Consider the following 27,407-nt stretch of genomic DNA (forward strand, 5'->3'; position numbering starts at 1 on the left):
TGGGGAACTTGAAGCTGAGGGTTCCAATGCTGGTTGCGCCGAATGAGATCGCCTCGGAGTCCGCGACTCTGATCCCTAGGTTATCTGCGACAGGTATTGAGGGTTCAAGAATGGCGTTTTCATCCATGCAACTGGTCCCGGCGGGGAGAAAGAGAAAGGCTGCATCTTACTTAGATCGCCTTGGGAAGAAGTACTTATCTTTCCCAGAGTCGAAGCTGGAGGTTGGGGAGAGTGTCTCTTTGATTGTCCAACACAAGAATGGCAAGCTGCTGGTCTCACCAAAGAAGAAGAAAGGTGGCCGTCCTAAGGGAAGCAAAAATAAGATTAAGAATGCAGATGAACAAGAAGTGAAGAAGATACGTAAGTATAAGCGTAGAGGGAAAATTTTGGATTTTGCTTCCTCAAGTGAAGCATTGGATACTGCCACTGTGGAGGTGCTGGGCACTATGCAGGTGGGGGAAGATGAGGTTGTGAAGGAGCTCCCTGTTAGGGCTAGTTTAATTTAATTTTGTTATGGGTCGCAAAAACCGGAGCCTTCGTTGAAACCATTTTATGTCTGCTTCGAGGTTTCTGGGTTTTTGTAAGAATAAAGGTGCGGACTTCCTAAAAGGTGGGTGTACTCGGGATTTGTTGGGGTTTTATTCTTCTAGAATAGGGTTTCAGGAGGTTCTAAGGAACGATTCTTTCTGTCGACCCCATAGGGGTGTTTCGTTTTTGTACTGCTTGCTGAATATTAATGAAAGGGCTGACCTATTACCATCAAAAATCTTTACATGCAAACAGTTAGAGACGTAACCACTTCAATAACTGTTTGGGCTATAGGCTAAGGAAATTTAGCCTCACCCATTTTCAAATCTTGGATACGTCCCTGCGAACAGTACGTTGATAACTTTTACGTCCGTCTGTTAAGAAAGAGATTATGTGGTCGATACTCCAATATCGATGTACTATGGATCTCAAAGAATATTTTTATGAAACGATAGCAAATTCTCTAAAAATTACTTACTGTAGCACATAGTTTTTGAAAATTTGGTATTTTTAAAATTTTATTATAATTGCAACCATGGGTAATTCCTTGATCCCAACAAAACAACCTGCATGTTGACCAAAAAAACAAACAAAACAACCTGCATGAACCTCCGGCATTGTTATTTTAATGAAGGTAAAAAAATAGTGAAAATAATTACTAATATTAAAATCATATTTGTGTTGGGCCTTGCTTGTTATGACCTACTGATTTTTGGACCCGAACTTATAAAGTATTCAGGCCACACTTATTATACATGGCGTTTTTATTTTTTCTTATTTCCACTCCTGTGGCATGCTTGTTTCAATGGCAGAGGTGGATCTGAATATGCTCCAGTTGAGATTTTCTCAAAAACAAATTTCGCAGCTGCCTCAGTATAATGAATCCCATCCCAGTTCACTCTAGCTGATGGGTTCTTGCATGAGCCAACAAAGATTTGACTTCCATTGACTGTGATTGTTGTTCCACATCCTGTACTACTGTTATAGTTGTACTTACCACCATAGCCACAACAAGCAACAAGTGGGAGCTCAAATCCTGGAAGATATGCCAGCAATATTGATTAATACAAGTGAAAATAAATGATTTTGGATGGTAACCAAATGACAAAATGACATTGGATTTTCTTTATGCTTTAGCAAATATGATTTATCGAACAGATTTATCATACATATGGTCACTCAAAGAAAAGATTAGTTTGTATTTTGTACTCTCAAGCTAACTAATCAGTTCACTCTATAGCGCTACTAATAGTTTTAGAATATAACACAATATCAAGACGTAAGAAATTCATCAGAGGATTTGAATACTAGAAATTTAAATGATTGAAGGATATTATAATACTTTAATACGGCGGACTTACCATATTTTTTGGGTTCCTTGAAAATAGAATATTTGACGGAATACACATCTACATAAGTGAATGCAGCCAAAGGAAGATCCTTCCTGAGTTGAACTATGGCCTGCTTCAGCTCGTGGTTAAAATGTTGAGCTACTTCATTGTAAGCCTTTGCACAGCCAACCTCATCTTTCTGAGCTGATGGGAATTTCACCAAAATGTAAGGGACACAGCCAATCGGCCCCGTATTGTGGATCCAAAATGATCTTGCCCCCAAATCATATATTTTCTACACTATCACAAATTCACAACCAACAACAATCATTACAACAGAAGAATCGAATCAACTTCAACCCCACACGTGATTCTATTGTTGCTTGAACATTAAGAAACTTAAAATCAAACACATGGCCTTCAGCGAAAGAAATTACTTTTGTGGGGTTGAATTGACAAGTATACTAGCTGTTCTGAAAGGGGTGGTCGGTAAATGCTAATGATTACCTTAATATTAGTTGAGAAACCAGTGATTATATCAGGAACAGATGCATTGACTTCCTGTATAGTCTTGTTACCGAAAAATCCCTCGCCAAGATCATTCTGACCAATGTCGAATGTGTATAAAGCTTTGGAGAAGTACTCCTCCTTGGGCATTAAACTTGCAAATATTCCCCCTAAAAGCAAATGTACGTGGGTCACATTCCTTTTTTTTTTTTTTTTGAATAAAGGATTAGGCGATATTAGTTCCTCGGAGGCAAACGATGTAGGGAACAAGTCCCACCCTCAATCCCGAAGGAGAGGGGTTTGCCACACTCTGGGAACCCACCGCCCGTCCCCCTATTATTATTTTATTAATAACAGAAAAAGAAAATACAACCTAAAGAAGGGGGGGGACATAAACCTTACCCCAAAAGCTAGAAAGAAAGACAAAAAGAAGTGAAAAAATTGAAGCAGAACCTCAAATTTTCCCAACTTCCAACTGTTAAAACAAGCCCAACACCAACCGATGCAAGAAAGAGAGTTAAACATGGCGAAGGTAAGGGAATCCCAGATCATCCATACGAAGATAAGGAGATATATTAGGCGGAGGAGAAACATGTCATACCAGAGATGGAGAAAGTAAGCCCATGTTTGTCATTCTATCAGCCACCGTATTTCCTTCCAGAAGAATATGGGAACAATGAAAGGTCATTGCTCTAATACGTGCTAAGCAAGTAAGCCATGCAATTCGAAGCGGCCAAGGTGGAACAAAAGATGAGGATTTGATGCATGCAATTACACTAGTCGAATCACATTCAAGGTGGGTCACATTCCTAGTAAAAGTGGGATTCATCTTAATGAAACGATGAGTGATGTGATTCATTCGAATTCTTCAGTACTTTACCTCGTTGCCTTATGAGTTGTGATCTGGACTTTAGTTCCCGGAACTGCACGTATTGAATATCAAGGTAGAAGGGACTAAATCCGCCGGCTGGTAAAATGAGATCTGGGAGTCTGATAGTGGAAGCTGAAGTGGCAAAATTTGCACCATGCGAGAAATTGGTCCCGAGGGAATCCAGATATGCGCTTAGATAAGGATGACCAAGACTCGTTGCTGAACCAAAAAAATAGCTTCACCAATCAGACAACAATTAGGCATGTTATAGAAACCTTCTGATTATCTAAAAGACGTCTTTCGGATAAAACTGATCGAAATGATGAAAGATGACGACTTTAATCATTGATTTGCGGGGAAAACAAGAAACGTCTGCGAAATTCATCCTTAATCTGGCCTTCAATAAATAATATATTCTAATGTACACACTAGTTATTTCAACATGCCATATTTATTGGAAGAGCCTTTTAGTCCAAGGAGCTGTGGATAAGCTCCAACCATATCCAGAGGAAAAATCATGAAGAATGAGTGCCTGGTAAAACCATCTTGTGCCTACCACTTTGTGTACCAGTTTGATAATTCAACATAGAAAAAAAATTTGGAAAACAAAAGCAATATTGTACAATGATATACGTTTGAATTGTCAACCATGGAAGAACTCTCACTGACCCTTTAATTTGCATATGATATAACCTAATAGTCTATACATTTTAAGTTGTTTAGAACTTGCAATGAAGGTAAAAGAAGAAACATACCGAGGAAATCGACAATGAGTCTTCCATCTGAGATTCTTCCAACCGGCATATGAAAATAGGTCTCTCCATAAGGTGTAGGTGGGGGATAAATGGATGCTGCGAATCCACCAGTATCCGAATTTGAGTCTCCGAAGTTGAAGATGGCTGGAAACTCGCAGTCTTCCAAAGCCAAGGCAGGGCTTACAGTAATACTGGTAATATGCAATAGAAGCATATAGCAGCAGAACAGAGAAATAATAACTCTAGGAGTGTACTCCATAGTGGAGAAATACCAAAAGATGCAGGTGAGAACTAAACTGTGCCTGTTTTATATAGTGTAATGAAAGCTGCAATTGTTGTAAATCATTATGACTATATCATGTAAATAGATATAGGGTAAATCATTATGTTGTTATAGGCTTACCCTTTCCATGTTTTATGGATGACTTTAGGAATCCTTGTTTTATGGAGGACTTTAGGGGTCCTTGTTTTATGGAGGACTTTAGGCTACATGTTCCCTATCTTCCACTATATGTAGTCCATTTCTCATCCATGTTATGAGGAGAAAAACAGAAAATACTACACTTATTATCTGCATCTAAACTCTCTCTCTCTCAAGTTCTTAGAAGCAAAGCTCTCTCCATTTTCTGAAACACTTTCTATGTTAGTTTTACAACACGTTATCAGCACGAATAGCTCTAGGATTCGGATTGCAGATTGACAAGAGAAGAGGTGAATAACTCTTGGGTTGCAGAGAAGAGGTTCATCATTCAATCAACATCAATCTACCAGCTCTACAACCAAGTATGTTTTTCCAAGCAAAAACAGATTTTACTGTTTCAGTTTACCTTCTGTCCTCTGTGTTCCCGTATTTATTTAAAATAGTAATTCAACTCCAAAATTCACCAAATTTTGTATGCTAGAGCCTCTGTGTGTTTACTGCATCTCTATAATTTTTCATATTTTTCTGGGTTGTTTTGGTTGGGATTTTGGTTTGTTTTTCGACTGCTATTCAGTAGAAGCTGCAATCACGATTTATGACTTTTATTGAAGCATCTAGTTTAACTTAATCCTCTATGAGAGACACTTATTTCTCTTGCATTATAATTGGCATGATTGAAAAAAAAGGGAAAGAAAGAGGAAAATCAATAGCTTTTAATTTAGCTATCAATTCATGTATATTGTGACGAATATCTATATATACTTGTTTGGACTTTGTGATAATGATACATCTTTCCTTCATTATTTATTATGATAATGTTTTGTGGTGTTACCTGCTCATATTAAATTTAAATATTTTACCCGCTTAAATTCTTTGCATTAGAATATATATGTGCGGAATGCAGGTACTTAACGAACCGGAAGTTCACACACATAAACATTGAACCAAAATTTCATACATAAATATTGAACCAGAAGTTCACATATAGTATCGAACCTGTAGTTTTGACAACACTGAAATATTATGAATCTTTCCAAGTAGGCTCACCCAATTCGATGTGATGTCTAGGCAAGATACAATGAGGCTGTGTACTTAAGAGAGCCTCGCTCCACCCAAACCTCATACTCTTACCTGGTCGTATTTAATTGGAGTTACCAAAAGGGTTGAGTAATAACTTTTCATTCCTTGGCAGACCAGCTTGAGCCCAGCAGGCCCACTCTCCCTCTGCGGGACCTAGCAGCCCAGCAGGCCTCACACACCATTTAAATTACGCATGAAAGGCCGGGTCACAAGCCCGCAGACTAAGCCCGATAGGCTTCACTATCAAGCCCACTCTTTCTTTGATCCAGCAGAACCAAATAAAAGGAAAAATGATTTGATTCTACTGAGATTTGAACCCAGACAATGTACATGTCATTATGGCTATTGCAAATAAATTCACCATATTTCATATGTGTAATTAATTGCCAGAAGCATTTATTCACATAATTGTGTGACAATTAATATGTTATATTACTAGCATGCAATTAATATCTCAATTGATTTGTGATTTCCATTTATTCAATTTGTGAGATATTATTTCAATTTGCTCTATTCAATATTATTGTGTTACTTGTCTAAATTTTCGCACTAGAATATATGTGTAGAAAATGCAGGTACCTAATGAACTAGAAGTTCTAAATGAACCAGTAGTTCATACACATATCGAACTTGTAGTTTCGATAATGCCATTTAAGAAACTTGAAGTTTCCTTCATAAATTCACCACACATGATAAAACCAGTAGATTTTACATGTTTAATCCGATTTTTCATACCATGTTATAGAATCTGAAGTTCCTATTAGTTGCTTATGGACGATATTACCCAAAGCACTAAGATTATTTGTTCCTTTCCTGTAAGAAATACCAAATCTCAACAAACTTGACTTTGTTTCTTTGGAGGTTTCCGGAAGAAACTATCTAAAGTGGTTCAAGATGTGATAATTCATCTAACTGCAAAGAAGATGAGATCAACAATCAATGCTAACAATGTCGTCATTGAGGCTTTTAATATGAGTGCCATAATTTTCAAAGGAAACATATGGAGAAAACACTCCAAGTTGAGTATCCGATGAAGAGGATACACAGATTCTTTGGGTCGCTCTAGAAGAGCACTTTCACCATCAAATGACCATTTTTTTGCTTGAAGCAAGACATGATTGGCAGAACGAAATTAGCCCATATGACCGTCTGCCACTTGGCCAAAGCCCAAGAGGCCATGTAATCAGGCTCCACGTGGCCAAGGCCCACGTGGTAGGAACCATGATGCCATAACTCAGCAAGCCCGAGTTGAAAGGAACACTGGTCCGGCCCGCTGCCACCAGAATCGATCAGCATGATCTTTGTTATCAATGTGGAGGAATTGACTGCTGGTCCCGCACCTGTTGTGCGATAGCCTAAGCAGTAGATGAGTATTACGCCAGTCGCAGAACTCGAAATACCAACTTTATTAAAGGGTCATTTTCTATCGATTCCACACTAGAGATCATGGATTTTCAGGCAGTTACTGAACATACCGAGGATTAGAACTCGAAGACATGGGTATAATTGGCCCCTTGTGCCATATCTATTTCATCTTAATGAATGAAACATCTTCGGATTTTGGTGATTTATGTTTTCAATTATTTTGGATTATAGAAATGTGGTTATGTTCGAATATATTTAATTCAATAAATTTATTTATACATGTGATCCATTGAATTAAATAAATGAATAGGCATATTCTGTGGGGAAGTTTGTTGTCTGGTTAAAAGTGCTATTACGCACACCATACTCCGAGATCGGAGATATGTTTCAAACTTATTGCCCATGCATACCTCTGTGACAACCATATCAGGCCAATCCAACCTGATAGAGGGCTATGGCAAAGCCCACTTTATGTTGTCCAATGGTACTGAATTTACCATTAATGAGGCCTTATATTCTCCACGTTCCAGAAGAATGTTATTGAGTATTAAGGATATTCGAACCAACGGTTATCACGCTGAAACCACTGAGAAAAATGAGTGTAATATCTTTGCATAACCTCCAAAGTGTGTGGCCAGAAGCGTACATTGGAGAAATTGGAATCTGTTAGCTAGAAGCTAACCAATTCGAGCAACTACTTGCTATGGCATGACCATTTGGGACACCCAGGTCAAAGTATGATGCACCGTATCCTCAACTTATCACACGAGCATCCCCTTCTGAATAAGGGTCCTGTGTTTAGTAACACATTACGCCAAACTTGCTCGTTAGGAATGTTAAACTCTAGACCATCATGTGCAAAGACTAGTATATACACACACCATTTTTCTGCACAGAATGCAAGGAAAATTTGTGGACCTTTCCAACCACCATGCGGACAATTTAAATATTTCATGGTTGTGGTTGATGTATCGACAAAGTGATCACATGTTACACTATTGTCCACAAGAAAATGCTGCTTTTGCTAAACTCTCGCCCAGATCATGAAATTGTGGATCACCACTCGGATTATCCCATAAAGTCCATAAGACCTGATAATGCCGGAGAGTTTACAGATTGTCACTTTGATGAGACAGTCTTCCCGCCGTTAGGGGGAGATAAGAACGTTACCGTTCCTGATGAACGACGTGAATTGACGTGGAATGTCCCCACTATGTCTCATCTCGATCCCCGAACCGCACAATGCGATAGTGAAGTGCGGAGAATTCTAGATCTACAAAGTGTAGCCCAAAATATGCCAGACGCTTTCTCTGATCTAGCTAAAGTGACGAGATCACATATACCTGCTGCAAATGTGCCTGCAAGAATAGATGTCCCTGTAGGACGCGTTGTCCCGGATGGACAAGGTACGACCATGGCGGCTAACCAGTCACATGTCCCTGCCCAGAAGCGAGGTAGACCACTAGGTTCGAAGGATTCCTATCCCCGGAAGAGGGTAAAACCAGCACAAACGAATCCACTAGACATCGCGATCTCAACTGATCCATCTCACGAGATAATTCCAGATTATGGGTCCGTCCTAGAAGAGACAACGTTGGGGGACGCTCCAACGTTTGAACCCACTCTCGAGAATAGAGAAATCTCGATAAATTATGCATGCTTAAGTGAGATTTGGAATCGAAATGAGATTATCATCGATGATATATTTGTATTCGCGGTAGCTACCGAAATTATAACTAGCGATGACATCGAACCTCGCTCCGTTGATAATGTCAACGTAGAGACGACTGGCCAAAATGGAAAGAAGCAATCCAGGTCAAATTAGATTCCTTGACAAAGAGAAAGGTGTTTTGGACCTGTTGTTCCTACACCTCCCCATGTTAAACCTGTAGAATTTAAATGGGTATTTATAAGGAAGCGTAATGAGAAAAATGAGATTGTGATACACAAAGCTCGTCTAGTGGCGCAAGAATTTTCTCAACGCCCTGTGATTGATTACGAGGACGCGTATTCTCCCGTAATGAACGTCATAACGTTCCACTACCTTATCAATTTGGTAGTTTCCGAAAAACTGAATATGCAGCTTATGAATGTGGTCATAACTTATCTCTAGGGGGATCATAATACAGAAATATACCTGAAAGTTCCTGAAGAACTTAATATACCCGATGCAAATAGTTCTAGACCACGGAACACGCTCTCCATTAGTTTTGAGGCGTTCACTTTATGGATTGAAACAATCCAGACGGAGGTGGTATAACCGTCTAAGTGAATATTTAATCAGGATGGGATATGTGAATAATAAACTATGCCCATGCGTGTTTATTAAGGAAACAAGTTCCTAGTTTAGAATTGTGGCGGTCTATGTCAATGACATGAATTTGATCGATACTCCTGAAGAGATCAAGGAAACCGCAAAGCACCTGAAGTTGGAATTTGAGATGAAAGGCCTTGGGAGAACAAATTATTGTCTTGACCTGGAGCCCGAGCACAGTGCAGATGAAATTTTGGTCCATCAACCAAATTACATCCAGAAGATGTTAAGATGCTTTAATGAGGATAAAAGCAAGCACACCCATGGTCGTCTGAAGTCTAGAGAGAACCGTATCGTCCTGCAGATGATAACGAAGAGATATTGGTACCAGAAGTCTCATATCTAAGTGCAATAGGCGCATTATTGTACTTGGCTCAATGCCCTAGATAGGACATCTCATTCGATGTGAACTTGTTAGCTAGATATAGCTCTGCGCCAACACGCCGCCACTGGAATGGCATGAAAGACATTTTTCCGCTACCTTAGAGGTACAACGGATATGGGCTTATTCTATCCCTACGCATCAAGGAATGGATCAAACCCCCTTGATCCTCAGAATGATGCTCGCCTTGTTGGATATGCTGATATAGACTATCTATCAGACCCGCACAAGGCACGTTCCCAAACTGGTTATGTCTTTACCATTGGGAATACTGCAATTTCTTGGAGGTCTACGAAATAGACACTTGTTGCTACCTCTTCGAATCATGCTGAGATACTAGCTCTTCAAGAAGCAGTATGTGAATGTACATGGCTAAGAGCCGTTACAAAGCATGTTCGAAGCACATGTGGACTGCATTCCACCACTGATGAACCAACCATTATCTACGAGGATAATGCTGCTTACATAGAGCAGATAAAGACGGGTTTCATCAAAGGAGACAACACCAAACATATTGCACCGAAGTTCTTCTTCAATCAGCAACAACAGGAGCATCAGAAGATTGAAGTCAAGCAGATTCGATCTGAAGATAATCGTGCAGACCTCTTTACCAAGTCACTACCAAAGTCTACATTCCAGAAGCATGTTCAAGGTATTGGTCTACGTAAACTATCTGAATTACCTAACATGTAATTTTCAGGGGGAGTCGAAATCAGGGGGAGTATCCCGAAGCATATACACTTGACCATCGTGTACTCTTTTCGTCCTTCGTTCAGGGTTATTTTGTCCCACTGGGTTTTGTTACCTGGCAAGGTTTTAACGAGGCACATCTTTAGAATGGTCACCCCACTTATACTACATCCTGAAGATGCTTTGATTTGACATATATGCATTTGCTCATCTTTTCCCTTCGACCACGGGTTTCTCCCACTGGGTTTACCGGGCAAGGTTTTGGTGTAGCAAATCTAAATGCATCCCTCTCGTAGACATACTACCTACTTATGATGCTAATAAGAAGACTCCACTTATCTCTGAAGCTGTGATATTACTACTCCACACTCATACGCGTTGTGCTCTTTTTCTCCTTCGACCAAGGTTGTTTTTTTTCCCACAGGGTTTTTATTACTTGGCAAGGTTTTTGATGAGACAACTTAGAAGCGCACAACCCATGCAACACTATTGACATGAAATATCCAAGGGGGAGTGTTGTAAATCATTATGACTATATCATGTAAATAGATATAGGGTAAATCATTATGTTGTTATAGGCTTACCCTTTCCATGTTTTATGGATGACTTTAGGAATCCTTGTTTTATGGAGGACTTTAGGGGTCCTTGTTTTATGGAGGACTTTAGGCTACATGTTCCCTATCTTCCACTATATGTAGTCCATTTCTCATCCATGTTATGAGGAGAAAAACAGAAAATACTACACTTATTATCTGCATCTAAACTCTCTCTCTCTCAAGTTCTTAGAAGCAAAGCTCTCTCCATTTTCTGAAACACTTTCTATGTTAGTTTTACAACAGCAATCTACTTCTATTGTATTTCTAGGAGGCATTTAATTATACCAAGGTCTTTGTTGTTTTGGCATTAGTCGAAGACATATTCAACCAAGTTGAAAACAGAGCAACAAGATGACCAAGAACGAGTGATCATCTTATGGGTCAGTTTGAACTTGCAGAGTAGGGTATCGTGATTGGATTGTACCTACATATTAAATTAGGAAATGACTGGTGTTTTCTTTTGTCTATCTGTTTTGATTCATTAGAGGGGGAACGCTGACGCAGCATATGCAAAGTATGGGCTGCCGCCCCACTACAAAATCATACTTGCTCTGTTAGAGAATCTTCATTGGAGATATCAAAAATTTTAGGTCTAAGTTTGATTTTTACAGATGACATGCTAATTGACAATTGAGATATACCTACTTTTTTTTTTTTTTTTTCTTGAAACAAAGGTTCATTGCATTAGATGACCAGCCAAAAAGTCAGAGTCTAACATACACTTAAAACATAAACATGGCGGGGTAATTACCCGCGCCTATCTAAGCAATGTAAACTCATTACATGTCAATTTTGAGCCTGCTTTGTAAGCAAACTCATAAACAAAGAATAACTCTATGTCTTCTAGGGCAATCATTGATTGACTAGCCTCCCCACTAGCCAGGCGCGCAATTGCTGTAGCGAACAAATAGGAGCAATTCCTTATCTATAAGCCGCTTCAAAAAATGCCAATCTTATTCCACATAATTACCAACTCCCATAGAAGTCTTGATCCGAAAATGATTGGTCATGGACCATATGCCAGCCCAAATGCCCAAGAATGTCCACCTCTTAGGCCTGGGCCACTCCCATCACTAAGTGATTAATGAGGGTGGCAAGACACCCTCCCTACTGGCCCAAAACATAGAGCCCATCAACCCAGGCCCAAAAGCCCAAGCCCAAGCCCAACCTTGAGCAGAGTGAACAGAAGCCTTTCCCTTCTGCCATCCCTTCGTCCTCGTCACCATGGTATCCGGCGACCTTCTCTTCTACCCCATCAGCTGCCTCTCTGCCAGCGTTGATCAGCTAACGTTGGCCAAAGCCGACGACCCGGATCTGCACCGATAATCAGAACACCACAAGCTGACGTGACCCTGATGCCGATCTGCTATGCCTTGCGCCTCGACCTCGATTTCTGCCGAAACCTAACTCACTATCCAGGAAGCCAAGATCCAAACCCAGAAAACGCCAACCCAACGTGGCGCCGACACTCCCAACTCACCACCCAACACAATCGACATCGAGACCAAGCAGAGTTCGAAGATACCACCGATTGAAACAACTTCTCAATTGGAACTCGCTCCCTCTCCAGACTCACCAGTCATCGTTTCCACGACCCACGACAAGGAACCTCGTTGTTGCTTGATCAGACAACAATCGGAAAAGACTTCCGCCGTTGCCCTCTGCTAAACGCTAGGGTTTCTCTCCTTAGCTAACAACATTGAACTTTTATATTTGTGATATACTTACTTACTTACACTCGAACCCATAAATTAAAAAAAATATATATATATATATATATATATATATATATATATATATATTATTATTATTATTAGGATTAAATTATGTTTAGTCCCTGTACTATGACCCTTTTTTCGTTTCAGTCCCTGACATTCTCAATTAATCTGAAAAGTCCCTAACGTCAAAATTTCCGTCTGATTGGTCCCTCCCGCGTCAAATTAGGAGTTGGTATTAGGTGAAATGTCCAATATACCCCTCTGTTATTTCTTTTTCCTTTTTAATTTCTTTTTTTCCTTTTTATTTTATTTTTTCTTTTTAATTTCTTTTTCTCCTTTTCTTTTCTTTTTTCTTTTTAATTTCTTTTTTTCCTTTTTTTCTTTTTTCTTTTTAATATCTTTTTTGCTTTTTCTTCTTTTTTTCTTGTTCCTTTTTAATTTTTTTTCCTTTTTAATTTCTTTTTGGCTTTTTTTTTTTTCTTGTTCCTTTTTAATTTCTTTTTTTTCTTTTTTTTTTCTTTTCATTTTGCCTACTTTCTCCTTCCTCAACCCACCAATCTCATTCCGATCAAACTCCACAACCCATCTGTTTCTCTCCCCAAATTGAAACCAAACCCAGCAAATACTTAGCTTGGCGGTGCAGAGATGGACATCGAGCAAAAGCAAGAGGCTAGGAGCTGATCGATCACTTCTTCACCTTCTCTGAAGCCATCTCCCTCTGTTGGGATCCGCCCTCGCCTCCATCATCGCCGACGCCATCTCCCAAACACAAGCAGATCCCAATCAGCTCGGAAATTCGCCGCTAAACCACTCCCCTCTTGTTTTCACAACCTACTTCTCTCTCTCCCACTCAAATCTCACTTTCTCTCTCCACATCAAGCCTCAATTTGGAAACTTTTCACTGAAAACTACCATTTTTTCAGACCCTGAGGTTTTTGGGTCTTGCTCAAAATGGTGATTTGGATTTTGGGTCTGGTTGAAATGATTGTTTTTGATGGCCAAGTTGACCAAAACCAGAAGTGAAGAAGAAGAATACTGATGGAAAAGGAAAATGGCCGCCGGCGTGGAGAATAATAATTGGGGTTTCTGGTCGATCTGGATTGGTTCGCCGACGTGGCGCTACCGATGCAGCAGGATACGATGGTCATTAAAAAGGAAAAAGGAAAAAGAAAAAAGAAATGAAAAATGAAAAAAGAAAAACAAAAAAAGGAAAAGGAAAAAAGAAATTAAAAAGGAAAAAAAAAAAAAAAAAAAAAGGGTCGCCGGCATGGAGAACAAGAATTGGGGTTTCGGGTTGATCTGGATTGGTTCGCCGACGTGGCGCTATTGATGCAGCAGGATACGATGATCATTAAAAAGAAAAAAGAAAAAAGAAAAAAGAAAAAAGAAAAAAGAAAAAAGAAAAAAGAAAAAAGAAAAAAGAAAAAAGAAAAAAGAAAAAAGAAAAAAGAAAAAAGAAAAAAGAAAAAAGAAAAAAGAAAAAAGAAAAAAGAAAAAAGAAAAAAGAAAAAAGAAAAAAGAAAAAAGAAAAAAGAAAAAAGAAAAAAGAAAAAAGGAAAAAAGGAAAAAAAAAGAAATAAAAAAAAAAGCAAAAAAGAAATTAAAAAGGAAAAAGAAAAAAGAAAAAAAGGAAAAAAAGAAATTAAAGAGGAAAAAGAAATTAAAAAGGAAAAAGAAATGACAGAGGGGTATATTGGACATTTCACCTAAGGCCAACTCCTAATTTGACGCGGGAGGGACCAATTAGACGGAAATTTTGACATTAGGGACTTTTCAGATTAATTGAGAATGTCAGGGACTGAAACGAAAAAATGGTCATAGTACAAGGACTAAACAGAATTTAATCCTTATTATTATTATTATTATTATTATTATTATGAAATATTTTATTAAAACATAAATGGACTATCTCTTTCCTTCTCTCCATCTTCTTGTTCAGTTTCTCTTCATCTTCTTCTCATTTTTCTCTTCTGTTTAAATCTTTATCTTCCCCTTTCTATCCATAGATGTGAGACCATGAATAGAGCTCCGACGCCTTCTCCTTCCCCTCTCTAAGTTCTCTTGCTCTCTTATAAAGCAATATTCTCCAAATTCATCAATTCTTCGAATAATGATGAATTAGCAAGATTCTAAAAATCCTCATCTGCAGCATCTGAAGATGAATATGAAAAATTATGATCCATGATGATATTCAAGAAATATCCAACACTAGAGTTTGTTGTTAAATAACAATACGTATGACATGTGACCCACCATTGCACCGATATTGTCCTAACTTAAGCACTGATCAAGTATTGGATTTTAATCACAAAAGGTCTCGATGCAATTGTTTGTGAGCCACCCACTTATACGTTATATTATTTTTTGTCACTTTTTTAATGGGAGATCTTTCCTCCCCATTACCTTCTCTCATGTCAATTAACAAATCAAATTCTCACATTAGAAAATAGAGCACCAATTCCACATGGGACACTTAGCGAAGAATTGGATTTCTCACATCGAAAATTGCGACACAAGTCTCACATCAGAGACTTGGTCAATTAACAATGCAATCGGAATATTTTTGATGGCCAATTTAATGAACCCAAATAGGGTCCATTATAATTGAAGATGTGATTGGAGAGAGACCCTCTCTAATACCATGTTAAACAACAATAAGTGTGGGATATGACCCACTATTTTACCAATATTGTCTCAAGTCTCAACTTAATCATTTATTAGGTGTTGAGTTTTAATCACAAAAAATCTCGGAACAATTGAGTGTGAGTCACTCACTTATAAGTTATAGGAGTAAATACTGTTTAGTCCTTGAGCTTTTGACCATAAAACACTTCAGTCTCTGACCTTCTAATTTCACACGTTTAGTCCCTGTACTTCAAAATTTCAGACCAATAGGTCATTGCCGTCTAAAAGTCGCGGTGAAATGTCTATTATGCCCTCAATTCTTTTTTTTAAAATAAATTTATTCCTTTCTCTTTTTTTTTTATTTATTCTTTTTTTTTTCAAACAGAAAGAAAGAAAGAAAGAAAAAAACAGAAAGAAAGAAAGGGAAAAAAAAAATTCCTTTTCCAAAAAAATAAAATAATTAATTAATTAAAAAAAAAGAACTGAGGGCATAATAGAGATTTCGCCGTGACTTTTAGACGGCAATGACCTATTGGTCTGAAATTTTGAAGTACAGGGACTAAACATGTGAAATTAGAAGGTCAGGGACTGAAGTGTTTTATGGTCAAAAGCTCAATGACTAAACAGTATTTACTCCTAAGTTATATTATCTTTTGTCACTTTTTAATGTAAGATTTTTCCTCCCCAATATCTGTAGAGATAGAAAGAGGGGTACAAGAGAATGCACTTATGTGCGAGAATATTAAGGAATTGAACGGAAGAAAAGAAGAAGAGAAAGAATATAGTTGAGGAAAAGAAAGAAGATGGCATAAGAAATTTGTTGTAGAAGTTTTTCTTGTTTTCAAGGTACCCAAGCTTTCATGTGGAGTTGATTTTGCTCAGGAATCGACTAGTAGAAAAAAGTGAGAGATGCAAATTTTCTGGTTGTGGGGTGGTGTATTCGGTACCTGATTGAAAGGGTTTGCGAGATTCTTTATGAGGATGACTTTGGGAAGGGGAAAGTGGAAACCAGAAAATAGGGATTTGCATGCACTGTGCGAACGATGAGAGATGAAGAAGATAAGAAGAGACTTTTATAGATCGGAAGTCCAGTCTTAAAATTCGAATTCCAGTCTCCAAATTCAGTTGTGAAAGAATTCCTTTTCCTGTAATATTTGTTTCTACCAACAAGGATGCCTGCAATATATGCATGATTGCATAGTTGCATAGAAATGCTCGTAAGAAATTAATGTAAAATTGCGCAAGTACTCAAAATACGAGTATGTTTGTGCTTCTAGTGTCACTCAAAGGACATGACGTATTAAGAGTAATGAAATCTCTTGTCAAAAACCTTTAGCTTATGAAGTTTTTTGGTCAGTCATATCTGTCATATGTGTCAAAATGAGCAGTTTGGTTCAAATCGATAACATCCACCACGTCAATATGAATTACTTATCCCTTGTTTTGTTAGTGAACTATCTCTCTAGAGATTGTGAAAGATTTTTGAGTTTTTCAGCCTTTTTCACCAACGGATCCCTCTCAGTACCATTGCACTCTCTGAAGCGCAAAATTTGTTAATAAAGTCTAAATTTGAGTATTAGGCAATAAAAAAAATTAAACGTTAATATGTATTGGGCCTTGGGCTGCTATGACTTAAGGCTGAGTTTTAGTCTTTCAGAAATGCAATTGCAACTATACTATATTGGGCCAGCCAGAATTATCGATTTATTGTGAAAGATAATTTATTTTCTTTAGTTCAAACTTTTGAGATAAGTATCAGACCAAAAAAAAAAAAAACTTTTGAGACAAGTAATCTAAAAGAGAAAGTTCATTTCACCAAGTTCTTCTTTAGTACAAACTCCTGTGACATGCTTGTTTCAAGGGCAGAGGTGGATCTGAATATGTTCCAGTTGAAATTTTATCAAAAACAAATTTCGCAGCTGCCTCGGTGTAATAACCACCATCCCAGTTCACTCTAGTTGAGGGGTTTTTGCATGAACCAACAAAGATTATTTGGCTTCCATTGACAGTAATTGTTGCTCCACATCGAGCAGTATTGTTATAGTTGTACCTACCACCATAACCGCAACAAGCAACAAGTGGGAGCTCAAATCTTGCAAAAATTGCCATCAATTGATTAATACAAGTGAAAATATATGATTTTGGATTTCTTTATGTTTTAGCAAATAATATGTTTTTGTTGTAAATCATTATGGCTATATCATGTAAATAGATATAGGGTAAATCATTATGTTGTTATAGGCTTACCCTTTCCATGTTTTATGGATGACTTTAGGAATCCTTGTTTTATGGAGGACTTTAGGGGTCCTTGTTTTATGGAGGACTTTAGGCTACATGTTCCCTATCTTCCACTATATGTAGTCCATTTCTCATCCATGTTATGAGATGAATACAGAAAATACTACACTCCTTCTCTGCATCTAAACTCTCTCTCTCTCTCAAGTTCCTTGAAGCAAAGCTCTCTCCATTTTCTGCATGAAACACTTTCTATGTTCGTTTTACAACACGTTATCAGCACGAATAGCTCTACGATTCGGATTGCAGATTGACAAGAGGAGAGGTGAATAGCTTGGGTTGCAGAGAAGAGGCAGTTCATCTTTCAATCAACTTCACTCTACCAGCTCTACAACCAAGTAGGTTTTTTCCAAACAAAAACCGATTTTGCTGTTTCATTTTACCTTCTGTTCTCTGTGTTCCAGTATTTATTTGAAATAGTAAATCAACTCCAAAACTCACCAAATTTTGTATGCTGGAGCCCTTATGTGTTTAGTGCATCTCTGTAAATTTTCGTATTTTTCTGGGTAGATTTGCTTAATGTTTCAGTTCGTCTTTCGACTGTTATTCAGTAGAAGCTGCAATCATGTTTTTGTGATTTTTGTTGAAGCATTATGGACTTAATTTTTTGGTTACACAAATTTGAAATATGCCATTATAATTCCTTATGCTAGAAGCATTATGGGCTAAATTATTACGCGATTATTACATAAAGTTATGCCAGAAGCATTTGCTCAATTTATTACCTATACGAAATGTCAGAAGCATTAATGGGATTTGAACCCATTTCCTTAGGTACATAACCCCTGCATTAATTTGTTTCCGTTATGATGTAATAACATATATTGAATTTGGTTATGTTATAATTGTGAGTATTAAATGTGGTTGAGTCAGAAGCTCAAATCAAGCCCAAAGCCACAATAACAAACCCGAGCCAGAAGCTCAGGCCCAAGCTACAAGACCATAACAGAAGCTCGCCATGTGTTGCCATGACAAAGACCAATTTGAGCCCAGCAGGCCTACTCTCCCTCTGCAGGACCTAGCAGCCCAGCAGGCCTCACACACTCTTTGACTAGTGCATGAAAGCTTTGGTCACGAGCTCGCAGCTAAGCCCCGTAGAGTTTATTATCAAGCCCACTCTTTCTTTGGTCCAGCAGAACCAAATAAAAGGAAAAATGATTTGATTCTACTGAGATTTGAACCCAGACAACGTGCATGTCATTATGGCTATTGTAAATAAATTCACCATATTTCATATGTGTAATTAATTGCCAGAAGCATTTATTCACATAATTGTGTGATAATTAATATGTTATATTACTAGCATGCAGTTAATATCTCAATTGATTTGTGATTTCCATTTATTCAATTTGTGAGATATTATTTCAATTTGCTCTATTCAATATTATTGTGTTACTTGTCTAAATTTCGCACTAGAATATATGTGTAGAAAATGCAGGTACCTAATGAACTAGAAGTTCTAAATGAACCAGTAGTTCATTCACATATCGAACCTGTAGTTCGATAATGCCATTTAAGAAACTTGAAGTTTCCTTCATAAATTCACCACACATGATAAAACCAGTAGATTTTACATGTTTAATCCGATTTTCCATACCATGTTATAGAACCTGAAATTCCTATTAGTTGCTTATGGACGATACTACCCAAAGCACTAAGATTATTTGTTCATTTCCTGTAAGAAATGCCAAATCTCAACAAACTTGATTTTGTTGCTTTGGAGGTTTCCAGAAGAAACTATCTAAAGTGAACTCAAGATGTGAAAATTCATCTGATTGCAAAGAAGATGAGATCAACAATCAATGCTAACAATGTCGTCATTGAGGCTTTTAATATGAGTGCCATAATTTTCAAAGGAAACATATGGAGAAAACACTCCAAGTTGAGTATCCGATGAAGAGGATACACAGACTCTTTGGGTCGCTCTAGAAGAGCACTTTCACCATTAAATGACCATTTTCTTGCTTGAAGCAAGACATGATTGGCAGAACGAAATTAGCCCATATGACCGTCTGCCACTTGGCCAAAGCCCAAGAGGCCATGTAATCAGGCTCCACGTGGCCAAGGCCCACGTGGTAGGAACCATGATGCCATAACTCAGCAAGCCCAAGTTGAAAGGAACACTGGTCCGGCCCGCTGCCACCAGAATCAGCATGATCTTTGTTATCAATGTGGAGGAATTGACTGCTGGTCCCGCACCTGTTGTGCGATAGCCTAAGCAGTAGATGAGTATTACGCCGGTCGCGGAACTCGAAATACCAACTTTATTAAAGGGTCATTTTCTATCGATTCCACACTAGAGATCACGGATTTTCAGGCAGTTACTGAACATACCGAGGATTAGAACTCAAAGACATGGGTATAATTGGCCCCTTGTGCCATATCTATTTCATCTTAATGAATGAAACATCTTCGGATTTTGGTGATTTATGTTTTCAATTATTTTGGATTATAGAAATGTGGTTATGTTCGAATATATTTAATTCAATAAACTTATTCATACATGTGATCCATTGAATTAAATAAATGAATAGGCATATTCTGTGGGGAAGTTTGTTGTCTGGTTAAAAGTGCTATTACGCACACCATACTCCCAGATCGGAGATATTTTTCAAACTTATTGTCTATTCATACCTCTGTGACAACCGTATCAGGCCAATCCAACCTGATAGAGGGTTATGGCAAAACCCACTATATGTTGTCCAATGGTACTGAACCTACCATTAATGAGGCCTTATAATCTCCACGTTCCAGAAGAACGTTATTGAGTATTAAGGATATTCGAACCAACGGTTATCACGCTGAAACCACTGAGAAAAATGAGTGTAATATCTTTGCATAACCTCCAAAGTGTGTGGCCAGAAGCGTACATTGGAGAAATTGGAATCTGTTAGCTAGAAGCTAACTAATTTAAGCAACTACTTGCTATGGCATGACCGTTTGGGACACCCAGGTCAAAGTATGATGCACCGTATCCTCAATTCATTGCAGGTGCATCCCCTTCTGAATAAGGGTCTTGTATATAATGACACGCTATGCCATACTAGACCATCATATGCAAAGACTAGTACATACACCACCATTTTTCTGCACAAAATGCAAGGGAAATTTGTGGACATATATATCCAACCACCATGTGGACCAGTTAAATATTAATGGTTTTGGTTGATGTATCGACAAAGTGATCACATGTTACACTATTGTCCACAAGAAAACGCTGCTTTTGCTAAACTCTCACCCATATCATGAAATTGAGGGTTCACCACTCGGATTATCCCATAAAGTCTATAAGACTTGATAATACCGGAGAGTTTACATCGAAGTCTTTCGATGATTATTGCATATCCCTTGGGATTGATGCTGAACATATAGTTCCCTATGTTCACACCCAAGATGGTCTCGCAAATAGAATCTTGGTAATGCGCACCAAGCTTCTAGTTTTTGCGTGGGGCTATGCAATCTTGCATGCAGCTATGTTGGTCCCGTTGAGGCCCACTGCTACCCAACCTTACTCCGCGTTACAGTTGGTAACTGGGTACGAACCTGATGTTTCGCACTTACTCGCATTTGGGTATGCAGTCCGCGTGCCAATTGTGCAGTCACAACGTACAAAATTGGGTCCTCAACGAAGGATGGGCATATATGTCGGTTATGAATCCCCATCCATTATACGCTTTTTAGAGCCCTTGACAGACGATCTCTTTACCGCTAGATTTGCGGATTGTCACTTTGATGAGACAGTCTTCCCGCCGTTAGGGGGAGATAAGAACGTTACCGTTCCTGATGAACGACGTGAATTGACGTGGAATGTCCCCACTATGTCTCATCTTGATCCCCGAACCGCACAATGTGATAATGAAGTGCGGAGAATTCTAGATCTACAGAGTGTAGCCCAAAATATGCCAGACGCTTTCTCTGATCTAGCTAAAGTGACGAGATCACATATACCTGCTGCAAATGTGCCTGCAAGGATAGATGTCCCTGTAGGACGCGTCGTCCCAAATGGACGAGGTACGACCATGGCGGCTAACCAGTCACATATCCCTGCCCAGAAGCTAGGTAGACCACTAGGTTCGAAGGATTCTTATCCCCAGAAGAGGGTAAACTCGGCACAAATGAATCTTCTTGACATCGCAATCTCAAACTGATTCATCTCACGAGATAAATCCGGATTATGGGTCCGTCCTAGAAGAGACGACGTTGGGGGACGCTCCAACATTTGAACCCACTCCCGAGAATAGAGAAATCTCGGTAAATTTTGTGAGATTTGGAATTTGAATGAGATTATCATCGATGATATATTAGTATTTGCGGTGGCCACCGAAACTATAATATGTGATGATCTTGAACCTTGCTTTGTTGATCAATATCAACGAAGAGACGACTGGCCAAAAAAAAAGGGGAAATAAACAATCCAGGTCAAATTAGATTCCTTGACAAAGAGAAAGGTGCTTTGAGCCTGTTGTTCCTACACCTTCCCATGTTAAACCTGTAGAATTTAAATGGGTATTTGTAAGGAAGCGTTATGAGAAAAACGAGATTGTGATACACAAGGCTCGTCTAGTGGCGCAAGAATTTTCTCAACGCCCTGTGATTGATTACGAGAAGGCGTATTCTCCCGTAATGGACGTCATAACGTTCCGCTACCTTTTTAGTTTGGTAGTTTCTGAAAAACTGAATATGCAGCTTATGAATGTGGTCATAGCTTATCTCCATAGGGATCACAATACAGAGATATACATGAAAGTTCCTGAAGGACTTATGATACCCGATGCAAATAGTTCTAGACCACGGAACACGCTCTCCATTAGTTTTGAGGCGTTCACTTTATAGATTGAAAAAATCTAGACGGAGATGGTATAACTGTCTAAGTGAATATTTGATCGGGATGGGATATGTGAATAATAAACTATGCCCATGCGTGTTTATGAAGGAAACAAGTTCCGGGTTTGCAATTGTGCGGTCTATGTCAATGACATGAATTTGATTGATATTCCTGAAGAAATCAAAGAAACCGCAAAGCACCTGAAGTCAGAATTTGAGATGAAAGACCTTGGGAGAACAAATCATTGTCTCGGAGCCCGAGCACAGTGTAGATGAATTTTTGGTCCATCAACCAAATTACATCCAGAAGATGTTAAGACGCTTTAATGAAGATAAAAGCAAGCACACCCATGGTCGTCTGAAGTCTAGAGAGAACCGTATCATCCTGCAGATGATAACGAAGAGATATTGGTGTCAGAAGTCCCATATCTAAGTACAATAGACCATGGGTACTTGGCTCAATGCCCTAGACAGGACATCCCATTCGATGTGAACTTGTTAGCTAGATATAGCTCTGCGCCAACACGCCGCCACTGGAATGGCCTAAAAGACATTTTTCGCTACCTTAGAGGTACGGCGGATATGGGCTTATTCTATCCCTATGCATCAAGGAATGGATCAAACCCACTTGATCCTCAGAATGATGCTCGCCTTGTTGTATATGCTGATACAGACTATCTATCAGACCCGCACAAGGCGCGTTCCCCAACTGGTTATGTCTTTGCCATTAGGAATACTGCAATTTTCTTGGAGGTTTACAAAACAGACCCTTGTTGCTATCTCTTTGAATCATGCTGAGATTCTAGCTCTTCACGAAGCAGTACGTGAATGTATATGGTTGAGAGCCATCACAAAGCACATGTGGGCTGCATTCCACCATTGATGAACCAACCACTATCCACGAGGATAATGCTGCTTGCATCAAGCAAATGAAGACGGGTTTCATCAAAGGAGACAACACCAAACATATTGCACCAAAGTTCTTCTTCAATCAGCAACAATAGGAGCATCAGAAAATTAAAGTCAAGCAGATTCGATCTGAAGACAATCGTGCAGACCTCTTCACTAAGTCACTACCAAAGTCTACATTCCAGAAGCATGTACAAGGTATTGGTCTACGTAAATTATCTGAATTACCTAACATGTAATTTTCAGGGGGAGTTGAAATCAGGGGGAGTATCCAGAAGCATACCCACTTGACCATCGTGTACTCTTTTTGTCCTTCGTCCAGGGTTATTTTGTCCCACTGGGTTTTGTTACCTGACAAGGTTTTAACGAGGCACATCTTTAGCATGGTCACTCCACTTATACTACATCCTGAAGATGTTTTGATTCAATATATATGCATTTGCTCATCTTTTCCCTTCGACCACGGGTTTTTCCCACTGGGTTTACCGGGCAAGGTTTTGGTGTAGCAAATCTAAATGCATCCCTCTCGTAGACATACTACCTACTTATGATGCTAATAAGAAGACTCCACTTATCTCCGAAGCTGTGATATTACTACTCCACACTCATGCGCGTTGTGCTCTTTTTCTCCTTCGACCAAGGTTGTTTTTTTTCCCACAGGGTTTTTATTACTTGGCAAGGTTTTTGATGAGACAACTTAGAAGCGCACAACCCATGCTACACTATTGACATGAAATATCCAAGGGGGAGTGTTGTAAATCATTATGGCTATATCATGTAAATAGATATAGGGTAAATCATTATGTTGTTATAGGCTTACCCTTTCCATGTTTTATGGATGACTTTAGGAATCCTTGTTTTATGGAGGACTTTAGGGGTCCTTGTTTTATGGAGGACTTTAGGCTACATGTTCCCTATCTTCCACTATATGTAGTCCATTTCTCATCCATGTTATGAGATGAATACAGAAAATACTACACTCCTTCTCTGCATCTAAACTCTCTCTCTCTCTCAAGTTCCTTGAAGCAAAGCTCTCTCCATTTTCTGCATGAAACACTTTCTATGTTCGTTTTACAACAGTTTTATTAAAGTAGGCTGTTCAAACTCTGTGATGATAATATATGATCACTACAAATCGAGGTGAGTTTGCATTTCATACTCAAAAGCTAACTAACAATTTACTCTACAGCACTACAGCTGCTACTAGTAGTTTTAAATGATAAACACAACAAAAAGACGTAAAGAATTCATCAAGGGGTTTGAATCCGTGAAATTTAAAATGTTATGAGGATTTATAATGCTTCAATATCGACTTACCATACTTTTCAGGTTCCTCGAAAAGAGAGTATTTGACAGAATACACATCTACATAAGTGAATGCAGCCAAAGGAAAATCCTTCCTGAGTTGAACTATGGCCAGCTTCAGCTCGTGGTTAAAATGTTGAGCTACTTCATTGTAAGCTTTTGCACAGCCAATCTCATCTTTCTGAGCTGATGGGAAGTTTGCCACAATGTAAGGGAGACAGCCAATCGGCCCCGTATTGTGGATCCATATTGATCTTGCTCCCAAATCATATATTTTCTACATCATCACAAATTCACAACCAACAACAATCATGACAACAGAAGAATCAAATCAACTTCAACCCCACACGTGATTATATTGTTGCTTGTCCTTTTAAGAAACTTAAAATCAAACACATGGCCTTCAGCGAAAGAAATTAATTTTGTCGAGTAAATTTGACAAGCTTTGGTAAATGCTAATGATTACCTTGATATAAGTTGAGAAACCAGTGATTATATCAGTTACAGATGCATTGACTTCCTGTATAGTCATGTTACCGCGGGTAAATCCCTCGCTAAGATCATTCTGACCAATGTCGAATGTGTATAATGCTTTGGAGAAGTACTCCTCCTTGGGCATTAAACTTGCAAATACTTCCCCTACGAAAGTAAAAGCTGGTCACCTAGCCTTCCTAGTAAAAGTGGGATTCATCTTAATGAAGTGACGAGTAATGTGATTAGTAAATGTGATTCCTAGATATTGACATTCTTCAGTACTCTTTACCTCGATGCCTTAGAGTTGTGATCTGGATTTTAGTTGCAGGAACTGCACATATTGAATATCAAGGTAGAAGGGACTAAATCCACCGGCTGGCAAAATGAGATCTGGGAGTCTGATAGTGGAAGCTGCAGTGGCTAAATTTGCACCATGGGAGAAATTTGTCCCGAGAGAATCCAGATATGCGCTTAGATAAGGGTGACCAAGACTCTTTGCTGAACGACAAGATAGTCTAATCAATACAGTACAAAATACATCCGGTATCTAAACAATGCATTATACACAATGTCTCTGATAAAACTGAAATGATGAAAGACAAACTCTAATCAATAATTGAGTTACAGGGAGAAGAGAAAAGCTCTGCAAAGTCCACCCTTAATCTTTTCTATAGTAAACAATTTATGATTTTATTCTAATATTGTAAGAACTAATTATTTCAACATCCCAAATTATGGGAAGAGCCTTTTATCCAAATCTATTCAACCATATCCACTGATATATCCCACCTACACTCTCTCTCCTCATTATGTTTACACATAAAAGTGCAGTGAAAAATCATCAAGAACTCGGGCCTACCACTTTGTCTACTAAGTATGATAATTCAACCTCGAGAAAAAGCAGTATTTCCCTCCACAATCATATAAGTTTGAATTGTCAACCAGGAAGAACTCTCTCTGAACCTGTGCATATGATATAACCTGTACATGTTAATTTATAATGAAGGCAAAAACAACATACCAAGGAAGTCGATAATGAGTCTTCCATATCAGAGAATCTTCCGACCGGCATATGGAAATAGGTCTCTCCATAAGGTGTGGTTGGTGTTAATAGAAGGGATGCGGCTAATCCACCAGTATCTGAATTTGAGTATCCGAAGTTGAAGATGGCTGGAAAATCGCAGTCTTTCAAAGCCAAGGTACTACTGGTAATATGCAATATAAGCATATAGGAGCACAACAGAGAAATAATAACTTTTGGAGAGTACTCCATACAAGGACCAAAATATCGAGTTTCGAGGAAATTTCGATGGTCCCGGAAACGGAAATTTCGACAAAAATATCGAGGATATATCGATTTCGATATAAAATCAAGAAAAATGATGGAAATTTGAAGAAAAATATGGAAATTTTAAGTGAAACTTTTGGATATGTTTGTTTTATCAGTTGTCTACTATATATGAAAATAAAACCTTGAATAAACATTGCTATATAGTAATTTGTTATAATTTAACATAAAATGGTAAATGCTGAATCGCCGACAACTCTGAATTTTTTTGAAATAAACGTCTAATTTTTTTTTTATGGCTGGAAACCCAATGGGAGGCTAGGCCATCACGCCTTATATATATACATTCTTTATACATATCATACATTATATCTTGAATTACATGAGTAACTTAGAACCACGTAGAAGACCTATGAGGTACAAAATCTTCACTATCTTCATCATCTCTATATGTAGAGTCTTGAGTGTATTGTGAAGAATAGTCATTAAATGATACCTCCCCTCTGTAGTTTTGCATGTATTGACTTATATGCCAACCATATGGGTCCGGGGGGATTGGCTGTGGGTTTGGTGCTGGTAGTTATAGTAGGGATCATGCATTGCTCGACTTTGGCCATAACTATAATCATTTGAAGATTGTCCTTCAGATTGTGTCCATGAGTTGTCACTTGATTGAACTTTGAAGGAAGAGTGGTGGACAGAGTGGTGGACGTGCATGGCAGAATGGTAGGTCAAAGTTGACCTTGCAAGAATGAGGGTTGGCGTGAGAAAGTTTCTCTGAGAAACTGGGTATGTTTCGGAAATATCCATAATTTCGGCGATATATCGAATATTCGGGAAATTTCCAAAATTTCGGTCGAAATATGCTTGGTATGTTACGGATATATCGACCCCTTAAAAAACCGAAATTTTCGACGAAATTTCGCCGAAAGTTTCGATTTTTCAGTCCTTGACTCCATATATGGTGAGGAAATACCAAAAGATGCAAGCTGTGTTTGTATAAAACAAAGTAATAGCCGGTGCCTGAAATTACGGTTCTGTCCTTTTAAAATTTTTTTGTCATGCGATAGATGTGCGGACAAGTCGAGACAGACAGACAGAGCATGCTGAACTTCGTAGACTCCTAGTG

The 27,407-nt window shown here is 38.5% G+C and overlaps 3 protein-coding genes, 1 long non-coding RNA gene and 1 pseudogene across 4 annotated transcripts; 1 reads left to right on the forward strand and 4 right to left on the reverse strand.

Annotated features, from left to right (window-relative positions):
• Positions 1–1,064: 1,064 nt before the first annotated feature.
• Positions 1,065–4,387, reverse strand: LOC133739280 (esterase-like). Its single transcript, XM_062167024.1, has 5 exons — positions 3,993–4,387; positions 3,247–3,456; positions 2,367–2,536; positions 1,890–2,154; positions 1,065–1,564 (listed from the first exon to the last, which is right to left on the reverse strand). The coding sequence occupies exons 1-5, from the start codon at positions 4,249–4,251 to the stop codon at positions 1,293–1,295; spliced, it is 1,176 nt and encodes a 391-aa protein (XP_062023008.1). The 5' UTR covers positions 4,252–4,387; the 3' UTR covers positions 1,065–1,292.
• A 12,250-nt stretch (positions 4,388–16,637) lies between these two features.
• On the reverse strand, positions 16,638–17,292 carry LOC133737854 (esterase-like). The gene is made up of 2 exons (XM_062165335.1): positions 17,018–17,292; positions 16,638–16,719 (listed from the first exon to the last, which is right to left on the reverse strand). Exons 1-2 carry the CDS (start codon positions 17,290–17,292, stop codon positions 16,638–16,640), a joined length of 357 nt encoding a protein of 118 aa, XP_062021319.1.
• A 60-nt stretch (positions 17,293–17,352) lies between these two features.
• Positions 17,353–18,783, forward strand: LOC133739285 (uncharacterized). The gene is made up of 2 exons (XR_009860529.1): positions 17,353–17,816; positions 18,352–18,783. It is a non-coding gene; the product is annotated as an uncharacterized LOC133739285 (long non-coding RNA).
• A 5,640-nt stretch (positions 18,784–24,423) lies between these two features.
• LOC133739283 (esterase-like) lies at positions 24,424–25,148 on the reverse strand. Its single transcript, XM_062167029.1, has 2 exons — positions 24,983–25,148; positions 24,424–24,793 (listed from the first exon to the last, which is right to left on the reverse strand). The coding sequence occupies exons 1-2, from the start codon at positions 25,133–25,135 to the stop codon at positions 24,494–24,496; spliced, it is 453 nt and encodes a 150-aa protein (XP_062023013.1). The 5' UTR covers positions 25,136–25,148; the 3' UTR covers positions 24,424–24,493.
• Positions 25,149–25,288: 140 nt separating this feature from the next.
• LOC133737856 (GDSL esterase/lipase ENOD8-like) lies at positions 25,289–26,263 on the reverse strand (annotated as a pseudogene).
• Between the last annotated feature and the right edge of the window lie 1,144 nt (positions 26,264–27,407).

Source organism: Rosa rugosa, chromosome 3 (assembly GCF_958449725.1).
Source record: "Rosa rugosa chromosome 3, drRosRugo1.1, whole genome shotgun sequence".
NCBI lineage: Eukaryota > Viridiplantae > Streptophyta > Magnoliopsida > Rosales > Rosaceae > Rosa > Rosa rugosa.

Coding starts and splice junctions, on each gene's coding strand:
- LOC133739280 (XM_062167024.1), bottom strand. CDS start 4,251: ATGGAGTACACTCCTAGAGTTATTATTTCTCTGTTCTGCTGCTATATG. Junction 3,457..3,992: donor ACTCATTGTCGATTTCCTCG/GTATGTTTCTTC, acceptor TTTTTGGTTCAG/CAACGAGTCTTGGTCATCCT. Junction 2,537..3,246: donor ACAACTCATAAGGCAACGAG/GTAAAGTACTGA, acceptor ATTTGCTTTTAG/GGGGAATATTTGCAAGTTTA.
- LOC133737854 (XM_062165335.1), bottom strand. CDS start 17,292: ATGGCAATTTTTGCAAGATTTGAGCTCCCACTTGTTGCTTGTTGCGGT. Junction 16,720..17,017: donor CAAGCATGTCACAGGAGTTT/GTACTAAAGAAG, acceptor TTTGCGCTTCAG/AGAGTGCAATGGTACTGAGA.
- LOC133739283 (XM_062167029.1), bottom strand. CDS start 25,135: ATGCCCAAGGAGGAGTACTTCTCCAAAGCATTATACACATTCGACATT. Junction 24,794..24,982: donor GTTTCTCAACTTATATCAAG/GTAATCATTAGC, acceptor GTGATGATGTAG/AAAATATATGATTTGGGAGC.